This window comes from Onychomys torridus, chromosome X (genome assembly GCF_903995425.1).
Source record: "Onychomys torridus chromosome X, mOncTor1.1, whole genome shotgun sequence".
Lineage (NCBI taxonomy): Eukaryota > Metazoa > Chordata > Mammalia > Rodentia > Cricetidae > Onychomys > Onychomys torridus.
The window spans coordinates 3,849,806-3,863,123 of NC_050466.1; the positions used below are offsets into that span (position 1 = coordinate 3,849,806).

At 37.8% G+C, this 13,318-nt stretch overlaps 1 protein-coding gene across 4 annotated transcripts in view; it reads right to left on the reverse strand.

The window, feature by feature from the left end:
- Positions 1-1,456: 1,456 nt before the first annotated feature.
- The window catches only part of Rpgr (retinitis pigmentosa GTPase regulator), a 49,287-nt gene continuing 37,425 nt past the window's right edge, over positions 1,457-13,318 (reverse strand). For all 4 annotated transcript variants that reach the window (XM_036174388.1, XM_036174387.1, XM_036174390.1 and 1 more), the window contains 4 exons: positions 8,544-8,759; positions 7,015-7,072; positions 5,611-5,699; positions 1,457-2,200 (listed from right to left, as the gene is read on the reverse strand). In XM_036174388.1, coding sequence (XP_036030281.1) covers positions 1,994-2,200; positions 5,611-5,699; positions 7,015-7,072; positions 8,544-8,759 — 570 coding nt within the window. In that variant the 3' untranslated portion in view covers positions 1,457-1,993. The remainder of the gene's footprint in view (positions 2,201-5,610; positions 5,700-7,014; positions 7,073-8,543; positions 8,760-13,318) is intronic.

The window sequence follows — 13,318 nt, forward strand, 5'->3', positions numbered from 1 at the left end:
AACCAGAGATCACAGGCTGACTGACCAAATTTGGTATGTAACTATGGTTTAGCCCTTTCTAAGTTCACACACACACACACACACACACACACACACACACACACACATATACACACACACACACGGAGTAAATAGTATAAAATTGTAAAGCAAGCCACCATATATTTAGTAGATGGAAACTCCTGAGTTTTGATGACAGGAGTGTGAGCACTGCTCTACTGGGTCTTCTGCTCAGTCAAAAGGCTGCAGCCATGTGCCAGCCAGGGTTTGGACCTCATCTGAGAACTGGGTTGCTCTCCTAGGCTCACTGGTTTGGGGTAGAATTCCATTCCCTACTTTGCAGAATGACGAGCCTGCAGATCACTGAGGCTGTCCCATATTCTGGTGTAAAGTTTTCTCCATAAATATGGCAGTCGGTATTTCTAGGACAACAGGATCTCTGTTCCTTTGAACTGTTCTGACTGCTTCTGTGTCTGACCTCTCAGGACTCTTTGATGAGGTTCACCTGATGAACTCCTTTGGCAAGTCGAACTTAAGGTCAAGTGACTATGTACTTTCATTACAGCTGCAAAGTCTTTGTAAGAGGCCCTGGTAACACAATCAAGGCACTGACATCCTATCATAGTCACTGCTTCCACCCAGACTCAGAGGGAAGGGGCTATTCACAGGACTTGGCACCGGCGTCAATCTTAGGAGTCACCTTAGAATTCTACCTACTCCAAACAGCATGTCCTAGTAGCACTTTTGAGTTTTACTTCCACTCAGCTCTTACACTTTATGTTTCAGATACGTTTACAATATTGTACTGGTACTGCAGCTTTAGAAACCCAAGTTTTGAAATTGTATTTGCCTTTAATGAAATGAGAAATCTACTAAGTGTAATATCCAGTCAGAAAACTATCTTTTAGGATTTTAAAGCCATATCCACTCTGGATTAATACTGTTTCTTTACCCTCTAGGTAGAAACACAAAGACAGGGTTCTCTTTTCTTTGTTTAAATTGGACAATGGTCACTGTAGCTGAAGAGCAACATGTTTCAGTTACAAGGGAGGATGGAGGATGTGAGTGTGCTTCAGTTTTTAAAAATACACCATGTAAGCAAGGCAGCAAAGATTCCATCAGAGTGGATGGGTAGCTTTACCATCCTTGTGCACTTTGTGGTTGCTCAAGCCATGAATGAGGCAGCCCGTGTCATTAAATGGCTAGAAAGCTGAAATGAGCAAGCCGGACTGACTGTTTGGGGTCTCAGGGTGGTAACATACCTTTGTTAAGGGTTAAGAAAGATATTTTGTACCCTTTGATTAAAAAAATGGATTTTTTTTAGATTGTTTTGCCTACATGTATGTCTGTGTATCAGTGCCCACCTGGTACCTGCAGGAATCAGAAGCGGGCATCAGATCCCCTGGAACTGGAGTTATGGGCAGTTGTAAACCCTATGTCTGGGCTGGGAACCAAACTCCAGTCCTGTGTAAGAGCATCAAATCCCCCATCTTTCCAGCCTCCTCCTTTCATCATTATTGATAAGTCCAAGTACCTTACCCATTTTAACAGCAGAACCAACCAGTTATAATTTATTAAAGTAAGTTCATCACAATTTTGCCTGTTTTTAAATGATGTAAATATATTCAAAACTGTTCCAGTGTTTCAAGATCGTAAACATCATCTTAGGAAATTACAAAGGATGATAACTGTGTTAGCAAAACTATGAAATATCTGCATTCAGCTTTCAAATATAAAAATATATTGTTTTGTGCAACACTGAACAGTTAAGGCCAGAACACTTCAAGGAGGGTTGGAGGTACAAGTATTTTGGAAACTGCTCATTAATATCAGTATAAATAAATATTAAATCTGTTCATACTGTTCAAACCAAGCCAAACAGTAATTTTATCTTTTTTAACAGTGTTATCAGGAAATTTCCTTCAGAAGTCATAACATTTTTCAAGTATGAAGAACAAATGTGCTCGGTGACCACAGAAACATAAACATACATTTATAGTATTGTACAGGATTTGGACTTTCCCGCCATACTTGGTGTTGCAGTATTCCGAAGATTTTGACCCATGTGGTTCTGGTTGGCATCTTTCTTATCACTTTGTAAGGCTATTTGGTCTCCTATTGGCTTTATCTCTGGGAGTGGATCATTAGTATTTTGCATCATTTTCTGACCTGTCAATGACATCCGATTAAAGAAGGAAATCTAGCAAAAACACACAAACAAAAAGATTTAATTTCAGTAAGTAAAATATTCAAAAAGTACACAGGGATATAATTGTCAACAGCATATAGTAATCACATTTTAATGTACATATATGTACAACAATATGTTCTTAGCATCCAAATAGATTTTTCCCCTTTTATCAGAATGCAGTCATGACTAAAGACCTTTCAGGTTATAACTTTCAACACTAACAATATCTTCAGAATATAACATTATGTTTCTTCAAGGGTGAAATCACTCACTGTTAACATTTAAACGTAAGAAGACTGGGTCATTTGGGGACTTTTCTGGTATCACTGCTGTACCTTAACCACAGAGAACTTCTGCTGTGATAGTCTAGAAAAGGAGGGCAGAGCTCCATATTCCTGAAAAACTGGTAGAGTTGCCAAGTGAAGGCTGTGTGGTGCTTGCATGTGTGAGTCCTCAGCAGGAGAGATGGAAGGGGCATGGCAGACAGATGAAAACAGCAGGGACCCTTGGCAGACTCGGAAGACAGTCTAAGAAAGGCTGAAGAGAGCAATGAGCGAGAGGCAGGCAGATGTGGCAAGCTGTCCCGGAGGACTGAGGTTTGGAGTGCCCAAACTGGAACACTTAAAGCAGCTTGGAAGTCAGGGGTAAAAAACATAATAAGAAGGCTTAGGGGGGCATGCGCAGGAGACAAGCAGGTAAGATTGCTAACTGAGGACAAAGGTCTCATCTGACTTAGGACCTTTGAAGATTTATCCAGAAGAAATTAGTATCCTTCATCCTGTCTCAAAACTGCCCCCCCCCCAATATTGCTTTTAAGAGATGTCAAAACTAGGAAATAAAAAATTCATGAGGATATGTGAGGCTCATTCAGAAATTAAAGTGGAGATGATAATAATAATAATAATAATAATAATAATAATAATAATAATGATAATAGTTCACCTTTAACCTTAAGATGGAGGTAACTAGAGTAAAATGCAACCTATAAAGACTTCTAGCAAAAGGTTTATGGATTAAAATGGAGGTACTCCTTGACTTAATATATTGGAGGGTACCCATCTTGAAAATTTCACCCCACAAAACAGCAAAAACCTCTCACTAAGTTAGGAAAGTGTAACTTTCTAATATGTTAGTAATTCCTCAAAAATTTAAAGACAATCCCCATGGGCACTAAAATAAAGAATCACGTTTTGGGGGTGATCATTGAAATAGCATTTGTGAACCTTGTAACCTAGATGCTGGGTTATAAGAATCCTGAGGTCACAAAACGTAGGGAATTGGACCGAGTCACCCTTACATAATGTGGGCCCTTAGAGGACTGTTCATGGAAGTACACCTAGAAACAGCAGGGGCAGACGAAATGGCACGTGTCACTTGGTTTGTGAATGATAAAGAAACATGTCCTCCTGAGGAAAGTTTGATGTTCATATGACCAGGGTGGGCAGGCAACCCTTAAAAGAGACATTAGCCTAAAGCCACTTCAGATCTAACAGACAAACTAATAAACATTCTTGATGGATAGACTGATACTTAGCTGGGCTTTAGAGGATTTACATGCAATTGTCCTGATTGAACATGCATTCAATCTAAATTTCAGAACATATGCAGAAACAAATCACTATGATTAGTAAGTGAGCCAAAGCAACACAGAGATTTTTGACACTGGAGGATGGCTGACATTAAAAATGGGAAGTCAAAAATAGAAAATAAGTATGCTCAATTTATTTAAAGCAGAAAATATTACAACAATTTGAAAACAGAATAAATGTAAGTTCACTTAAAATGCAAGGGGGAAAGGCTGCAGAGACTGTGTAGGAGCATTTGTTGCTCTTCCAGAGTACCCAAGATTGGTTCCCAGCACCCATATGGCAGCTCACAGTCTGTAACTCCAGTTCCAGGGGATGTGATGCCATGTTCTGGCTTCTGAGGTGCACAGACATACATGCAGGCAAAACACAGAAAATAAAAATAAATAAATCTTTAAGAAATGGGACTACAGAGATGGCTCAGCAGTCAAGAGCATATGCTGTTCCTTCAGAGGATCTGGGTTCAATTCCCAGCACCCACATGTTGGCTCACAATCCTTTGTTTAACTCCAGTTCCAGGGACTCTGGTGCCCTCTTCTAGCCTCTGTGGGCATATGATGGATGCAGGTAAAATATTCATACACAAAAAAGAAAAATAAATTTTTTTAAATGCAAAAAACTATTGAAATTAGTACCCAAAAGGTATGCTAAAAAGCAGAACTGTTTCATCCAAAGAAGAACTATAAAGTCAATAAAAACTAGGAAATTGTCCAAAGTATCAAGAGACATAGGAAATATTAAATTGATATTAAACACATTAAATTGAATTAAATTAAAATTAAATTGAAATTAAACACATTAAAATTGATATTAAACACAAGAGAAAGAAAATATTTATGCCATATTCTGAAACATATATATTCAAATATATAATAGATAACAAATTTTAAAAATATAAACTAAATGACTTCTCCGATTCATGGATCATAATAAATTTCAACTAAGTTCAAATAAGGAATACATATATATGCATGCTGCAACAAAGACAATCTAAACAATAAGCACAGATAAAATTACAGGTTATATACAAAGCTCCCAACAATTATGCTAAAACAATATTTACTTTGCAGTGCTGGGGAAGAAATACAGGGTCTGAAGCACACTAGGCAACTGGTCTACTTGAACTGTACATCTAATCTCCCTCTAAAGTAGTATTCTTAATAGCAGCAACTGGAACAGATATAAGACCAGCCAACTAGCCATACTATTTGTCATTCAAGAACTATGATCAAATAGAAATATACTCAAGCCAACAGAAAATGCAAAGTGTGAACTACCAAAAGACATCTATGGAAGCAACTTCCAAAGGATTTCTTCAGGGAGAATAAGGATCCCAGAAAGGACATCTGAGAAGTAAAAAGTAATGGTGAGCAGAGCGTATGGTATTAAAAACAAGTAACAACATGGTTTGTGACATTAATAAAATTAAAACATTGTGGGTACAGTGATTTGTAAAATGGGAAAGAAGGGATGGCAAGGTAGAAAAATATTTTAAGGTTCTGATATTGTTTGAGAAAAAGATAAGAACACTGGTTAGTTCCAGACATTAGGTATGCATGGAAACATTCCAAGTGAAAATCCAGCTGCTTTGGCTATGCACAATATACTCATCTAAGATACTAGTAAAAAAAATATAAAATATTTCTACCAGGCAAATGGTAACAGAAGAACACTAACTTACTAAAAACATGAACCACCACTTTAAACCTTTTGCATATTTTGGGGTTATAAAACTCTTAAGGAACTCATAGTATGTGGATTAGCATAGGAAAAGTAGAATGTGAATGCAATACTTCAGTCTTAACACCAAAATGCAAAATTCATTTCACTTACCTTTTTAGACTTTTTAATGTCTTTACTTGTTGATTCACTACCTCCCAGAACTTCTGAAGAACTGCTCTTTATACGATCATACATGTGTCCTACAATTGGATAGATATAAAAATATTATCCTAACTAAAGAGAAAGAAAAGTCTTGATGTTTATAGGAAAACTTTATCAACCCTGAGTTGTGAGATAACACTAAAAGAGCTCACCACTGGAGAAGTGAGCAATGGCATACCACACAGTTCCTGAAAACTGGAGTCAGTTTGGGTTAGAATCCCAAAATAACTTAACCAATGCAAAAATATTTGGATTATGTGTCTAAATATTTCCTACTGTGAAGAGTTATTGGGAAATGTTAGAGGTGTGAAATATACACTGGAAATGCTAGAAGAAAATGTGGAAATATAAACTGTTTTTAAAGGTCTGTTGGGGAGGCACCCATGCAAGTGTGTATATGTGTGTGTAGGCCAGGGGACAATGGTTGATATCTTCCTTTATTCTCTCCACCTTAGGTTTTGAGACAGGATTTCTCCCTGAACCTGAAGTTCACTGACTGGGCAACACTAACTAGCCAGAGTTCTTGAGAGACCCGTTTGCATCTGCCTCCCCAGCTCAAGGAATACTGGGGTATATCACCATATCTAACTTTTTAATGTGGTTTCTGGGATTACAAATTCAGGTCTTCATGATTACATGGCCAGGGCTTTAATGACTGGGCTATTTTTCTGGCCCTTACATTACTGATTTTATTAACTGTAGTGGGAATTTGCTCTGCCCATGACCTTGGGTTCTCTGGCCTGATAGAGGCAGTGCTTCTTATCTGCCTATGTGACTGCTTAAAAGGAAGGAAAAAGGGGTTGCATTCTCTTGGGTGGTAAGAATCTTGCCTCTTTGAAACTATCTTCTCTGATTTACTTCAGACCTGCCATTCTATACACAGCCTACTCAAGAAAATGGAAATTTCTTTCCACATGTTCCCTCAAATGCCCTGGCCAAGCAAGACTGTATTTCGAACACTGGAATGACATGTACCATTTTTTTTCTCTCCATTCCTTTTCATAGAACTAGCTCATGGATCTCCCTATTTCAAGGTTTTAGAGAAATATGAGAAATAGATATAATATTGGAACAGCATTTTTTGCCCACATCATATATCTCATTGATGATAAAAATAATAATTTTAAGTGGGTTGAGGGGCTGGAGTGATGGATCAGCAGTTAAGAGTGTATACTGCTCTACTAGACGACTCAGATTCACTTCTGTGCATCCACATCAGACAACTTCCAACCCATTTCAAACTCTGGGTTTATTACCTCAGATTTTGGTGGTCAGACAGACATACATACATATAAATGTGATTAAAAATAAGATGAATTTAAAATGCCATTTTAAATTCAAATGTGCTCATACCTTTTGGATTTTCATTGTACTCACAAAGGGTCCGTTGCAGTAGGCTGATGCTGTCTTCCTATAAACCATAAAGAAACAGTATGACAACACACAAAAAGAACTTTCCTCCTATCTTTTGTGCTCTGTTTGAAAACCTAGTTTTGGTTTAAAAGTACAGCTCTAGAGCCTGCCTCTAATTAATAACATAGGTATGTGATAAATGCTCCCCTTTGCTGGGATCCTATGAAATGGGAAGCCTCAGATGCTCAGTGATGGCTAATGCCCTCAGTGACTCTAAACCAGACATAGTGGCACATGCTTGTAATCCTCAGGAAGCAGCAGCAGGTAGTTTCTACAGCTCAAGGTCAGTCTGGTCTACATAGCAAGTTTGAGGACAGCTAGGGCTATATAGCTAGACCTTGTCTTTAAAAAAACAATAAAAATAAGTTTATGAACTTAAGAAAACTGTGTGATTCCATCACTTATAAGATGACTAACGAATGCTAAATGACACACAATTTCTCTCAAAAATTTATAATAAGAAATGGGTTCTTAGTGCTTTCTTTAACTGACCACCAAAACCTGAGGTAATAAAAATGTCCACAAACAGGATAATTTTTTCTTTCTGTAAGAAACAGTAACTTCCTGAACGATTTTTTTCCTCAGTGAAAGTAAGGAGTCTTGAGAAATATAGAAACTAACAAAAAATGACTTCTACATGACAATAGTATCTTTTAAATTAAAAATGGCAGGCATGGTTGAACATATCTTTAATAGCAGCACTTGGGAGCGGGAGGGGATCATGAGTTCAAGGCCATCATCAGCTACATAGTGAAGGTGATGCCAGCCTGAGACATTATAGAAGACACTATAGAAAAATAAGAGAAAAACCAAGGACACAATATACACTTTTAAAGTACACATTCAAATATAAGGTTAACTATGTTTTGGTAGTTGTTTCTGTTAGGAGAAAGAGAAGGATTTTTTTTAAAAAGTGTCTTATAGAGCAGAATGAGAGTATTTCATTAACTAGAAACCATAACTAACTCAGTGTTTCGTGAAAGTAATCTGGAAGGTGAAAATGAACACAATGCCATTCCATTTGGGTTTCAGCAGTCCACACATCTGAAATGAATCTGTGTACTGTTGGCAGTCTTGACTGTACCCACGACAAACAGGTTATTAACTCAAATATTGCTGTAGCCTTATACATTTACATTTGTGCATGTATGAATAATTTCTGCCACCAGAACCTAGGTTTCCAACTTTTTATCTTAAGCATTTCAAAGACAGATACCCACCTTTCTGGTTCACTTCCTAAGAGTATACTATCTGTACCCATTTCTACTCATGTAGGAATAAAATACTACCTAGCAGTATGGCCAGTATGCTAGAGACAAGGTTTGCTTAATTCCTAGCCTAGACAAACATACTTTTCCAGTTTATGAATGAAGTGACACATAGATACATTTCTGCTCCCATAGGAAACTGCAATCCACCCTCTCTTTCTCTTGGGTTCTATCTCAGGACATAAGCCCTTGTCATGATACCTCTTTAGTGATTTCTTCTGGATTGTCATCAACAGCATCAACGGTTTCTGAACCTTCTGTTCCAGGAAGGCCATCTTCAGGTAAACTTTCTTCTTCTCCAGTTTCCTTCACTTCTTCCTTCCTTTCTTCTTCTCTAATGTCTTCTACATTTGGGGTACTAATTTGCTTATCCATGTCTTCTGGTTCTGGTTTCACAGGTTCTGAAAGTTGCTGATTCTGTGACAAAAGTGATCGTAAAGATTTCCTTTTTTAATGAATAGATAGAAGATAATGCTACTGTAACTATATGATCTCAATGAACGTATACACTATTAAATCACATTTAGAAGCCGAAGATACGAGATACTAGAGACTTCATGGTGAACATCAAGATGCTGCACCACTAAGGATTTCATGTCTGTTGCTCTGTGTGCATCTGCTGCTTTAAGACAATGCCTAGTGTTCCTGAAAATCTGTTAGTAACTATGGTAAGACCAACCTGGAAAAAAGGAAATATATTTTTTTGGCTTTCTCCAAAGGATGATTTTAAGCTTGAGACAAATTAAAAAGCTTTTTCTTCACTATAGCATTTTAATATAATGTATTATGCTCATTTTCTAAAATAGGGATTTAGAGTACCTCCACCCCAAATTCATAATTCACTTACATTTATGAGTGAGGTAAGCATAGCTATTTATAACCCAGAAATAAAGATAGATAACACATTTTAAATGCTATTAAACATAGTATTTTTCACTAAAAGTTACATAAATTGTGGCACTCTGAACTTGTTATTAACACATCTGCATAACTACTATAAACCACAGAAAACACTTACCTTTAAAATTGATATAATTTAGGAGAGATTGGCAGAATACTGTCATTTTATAAAAAGAAAAGGTAAAATTTAAGTACATTTTTAATAGTCTGGAATGGTCAAGTACATGTCTTGTGTTAGGACTGTAGTGAAGAAGTGAATGGGTCAGACAAGTGCAACGGAACCATCATTTCATTGGTCACACACCACAGCTAGCTCTGGTCTTCAGTTTGTCTCAGGGCAATATTCTTTGTACTTCTTGTGAGGGCTTATCAAAAAAGTCAACGTTCCTTGTGATGTTTCAGTTTGCCACAGTATCCCAGAGAAGTAGCCACTCGCTTTTTCTACCTTCATCTTCAATCTTTATTCTAGATTAGTACCCTGGCTGCTAAGACAGGCAAGGAGAAGGATGTTCTGCACCTACCAGAAACAGCCATGGGACCACAGTGAGCAAAGAAGATAGGGTACCCTGGGCTAAAGCTTTACACCAGAGGAGCCTTAGAATTTAGTGCTTAATGATGCTTAGGTCCTCTAAGAGAGGGCTCTCTAGGGAGAAAGGGAGGGAGGTAAATACATAAGGAGAGAGGAAGGTAAACTAACAATAACAATGTCTGAAAAAGTCAAAAGAATCATACTATTAACTGTCTAAAAGAATCTACAATACATGCAATTATGTGTCTAAATATACATATATAGATTAAATGAAAATTTATCTTTTGGGCTGAAAATGGTCCTTCTGAGAGTCAACAGTCACCTAACAAAAACCCCAACACCAGACATGAGAAGCCCTCCTTTGAGTTGTAAGCCCTCCTTTGAGTTGTTGCTCAGGGCTGTCCAAGAGGCTTCCAAAACCACATAGGCTGCTGCTATTTCCCCTGGTTGACTCTCAGAGGTGGAATGTAAGTTCCTATTGCTGAAGACACCAGAATTTTGGGGCCTTAGTGGCCTCAGAGCTGGAACTGACCAGAATGCCCACTTTATGAAGACTAGCTTTCATATTTCATAGTACCAGAAGGCATCAAGCAAGTTTCCAAAGGAGGGAAGCAATCAGCATTCCCAGTTAGCTATAATGCCTATGAATCACAATAATAATGAGCATGGTTCCATAACCCTAATGGTGCTATAGTGGCATGCATACCTTATCAGTAACCAACAGCTCTCTAATAGGACATAAAACCCTTCAACAAAAAGGACACCATGCCAACTACTTAGTGCTAGTGAAGTCATGGATACTGGAGGAAAACCTATAACCACTACTTTACTATCACTAACAGAAATATAAACATTTGTTGTTGTACCCACAGATGAATGTAGTCCTCACTATTCATCAAGGAAACTTCTCTTTGCGACAGATGGAGAGCATTATAGAAAACCACCAATCAATCAAAGTCCAGTGTTGGTGAGCCCAGTCCTAACAGGTACATCTACAACACACTCCCACACCTAAGGCTCAGGGAACATTTTAGAAGAGGGGACAGAAAGCTCAAATGAGCCAGAAGAGCAGGGAGGTTGCTTTGAGACTGTGTGTCTTTGTAACGTGAGAAGCAACACCCGCCAAGTCTCTCCAACATGACAGCTTAAACATGAGCTGCACAAGGACACCATCAGACATGCCAAAGTGACAGGGAAAAGCCCACGAGGCCTCAACCCTACATAAAATACTAGAGGCAGCTCAGAGTAGGAGTATTAGTTTTCCTAAGGAAAGTTCACACCACTTGGTTATCCAATACCAAATGGTCAGTCCTGAAAACACACATATGAGTACATACATATGAGTAACATTATACAGACTTGGCAGGTTATATTTAGGAATACATACATACATGTATGTACAGACACATATGTGCATATAATAACAATTAATAAAAAAGGAATCCATGACAAGAAAGTAGGGAGTGGTATATGGGAAGTTTTGGAGGAAGGGGAAGGGAGAAATATTGTGACTATATTAAAACCTCAAAAAAGTGATTCTGTAATCAAAATTTTAAAACAGTTTGGGCAAAGTGTTTTAGATGGTAAGCTAAATCAAACAAACATTTATTTTACTTCATTAGCTATTTTTTGCTTAGTCGATCTAAGCACTTTGTTTTAAAGATATTTTGACTTGATTTGTTACAATATTTTATTTGAAAAACAAACATATTGAAATGTTTTTGTTTTGTTTTCAAATTTTATATTTATAAAGTATATATATGTGTATATATGTATATATATACATACATACATAAAATCAATATATGAATTAAAAGAAATCATTTGCAGAGGAAGCAAAAATAAAATCTACAGGCCAGAGTATGCCTATAAGATGCCAGTTTGATGTCTGGATTCTTCTTATAACATGAATTTATAAGAAAAAGTCTTGTTTCTTTCTATACACAAGTCCTTATTTCACTCCTAATCTTTTACTGTAACTACGGTATACCTTGCAGTTTGACTGAGAAGCAGGTCTACAAAAGTGAACGCAATGTTCAGGGCACTGTACACTGTAGTGGTAGGCAGTTTTACTCTCATCTTTCCATTTATTCTATGCCATTCTCATTCTTTTTCCTTAGACCATTCATTTCCTTTTTGTATTCATACATTTTATGCTAACTATTTGAGTGGGATCAAGATCAACTTCCCTGTGCTTTAACACCACAAATTAAAACTCTTTCCCAGTACCTACAAGGGTAATCAGTGGAGGGCTGGGGTTGAGTTCATGGTTGTTGGACGACAGAAGCTCTGGTCTTCCCCCAAATCTATCCAAATAATTTGAAGATCATAAGAGCCATCATGTTTTCCCTACTCAGTGATGTTTTAAACATTGCAGATCTTCTCTCTAGGTTTTGTTCCTCAAGCTCATTACTATTCTTTTACTCTAACCCAGTGTTCCCAATGCTGTGACCCTTTAACACACTTCCTCATGTTGTGGTGACCCCAACCATAAATCACTTTGTTGCCACTTCACAACTGAAGTTTTGCTGTTATGAATCGTAATATAAACATCTGATATGCAGGATATCTGATATGTGATCCCCAAATGGGTCGCAACTCAGAGGTTGAGAACCACTGTGTTTAACCACTCACTGATGTTTTGCCTGAATCCTGCCTGAAGCATGTTTTCCCTAGATCCAGTTAACTGTATGCATAAGCTAATGATCCGCAGCAACCCCTACTGAGCTCCAGACACATATGGTGACCTGCAAACTGAACTCCTGGAGACCAACAAAAGCTAGCAAATACAGAACTGTCTCCCTGAACTGTTCCTACTCCCTTATTTGCAGTCACAGTGAACAGCATTTTCCACTCAGTTCTCGAAGCCAGAAGAAGGGATTCACTTTCCCCTTCCCTCCCAGCTACATCTTTGTCCTAATCCCTCCCACTCCTTGATACCTATCTCCACATCCCCACCCCCACTGTCCTAACCCATGTCTATTCCAGTCTTTACCTGGACTACTCTAACTGGCTGCTAACTTCAATCCTATGCTCCTGCTTGCTTCAAATCATTCTTCACACTGCCATCAGAATAACCTTACAAAACCTCAAGTGCGGTCACCTTATTCTTTTTCCTGTATGAGTACATAAGGCCCTTTGCTGGTTGAGTTCTAATCAACATAACTCATTTCAAAGTTTCCCTACTCACTCCTGGCAAGTTCATTCTCAACCATTTCATGTGGGAGCTGAAGTTATTCTGCTAACATATTCTTTGGTACTAATGAATTTTCCTGTTGGCTTATAGAGTCCTGAAATCAGGGGCCATATCTTATGTCTTACACAGCCAAAACACAAAACCTTTCTTCTCTTTAATTAGTCCACTTTTAAAAAGCACACCATGCATGTACTTTGGAGCTGAATTTTCATCTTAGGGCAACTCTGGTTAAGGACACAGGAATAGAAAAACAAACAGCACTATTAAGAAATAGTCATACATATAATTAAGAAAAAACATGATAAAAATGAAATAATCACGGCAGAGGCACCTCAGAGTTCCCAAGTGTTC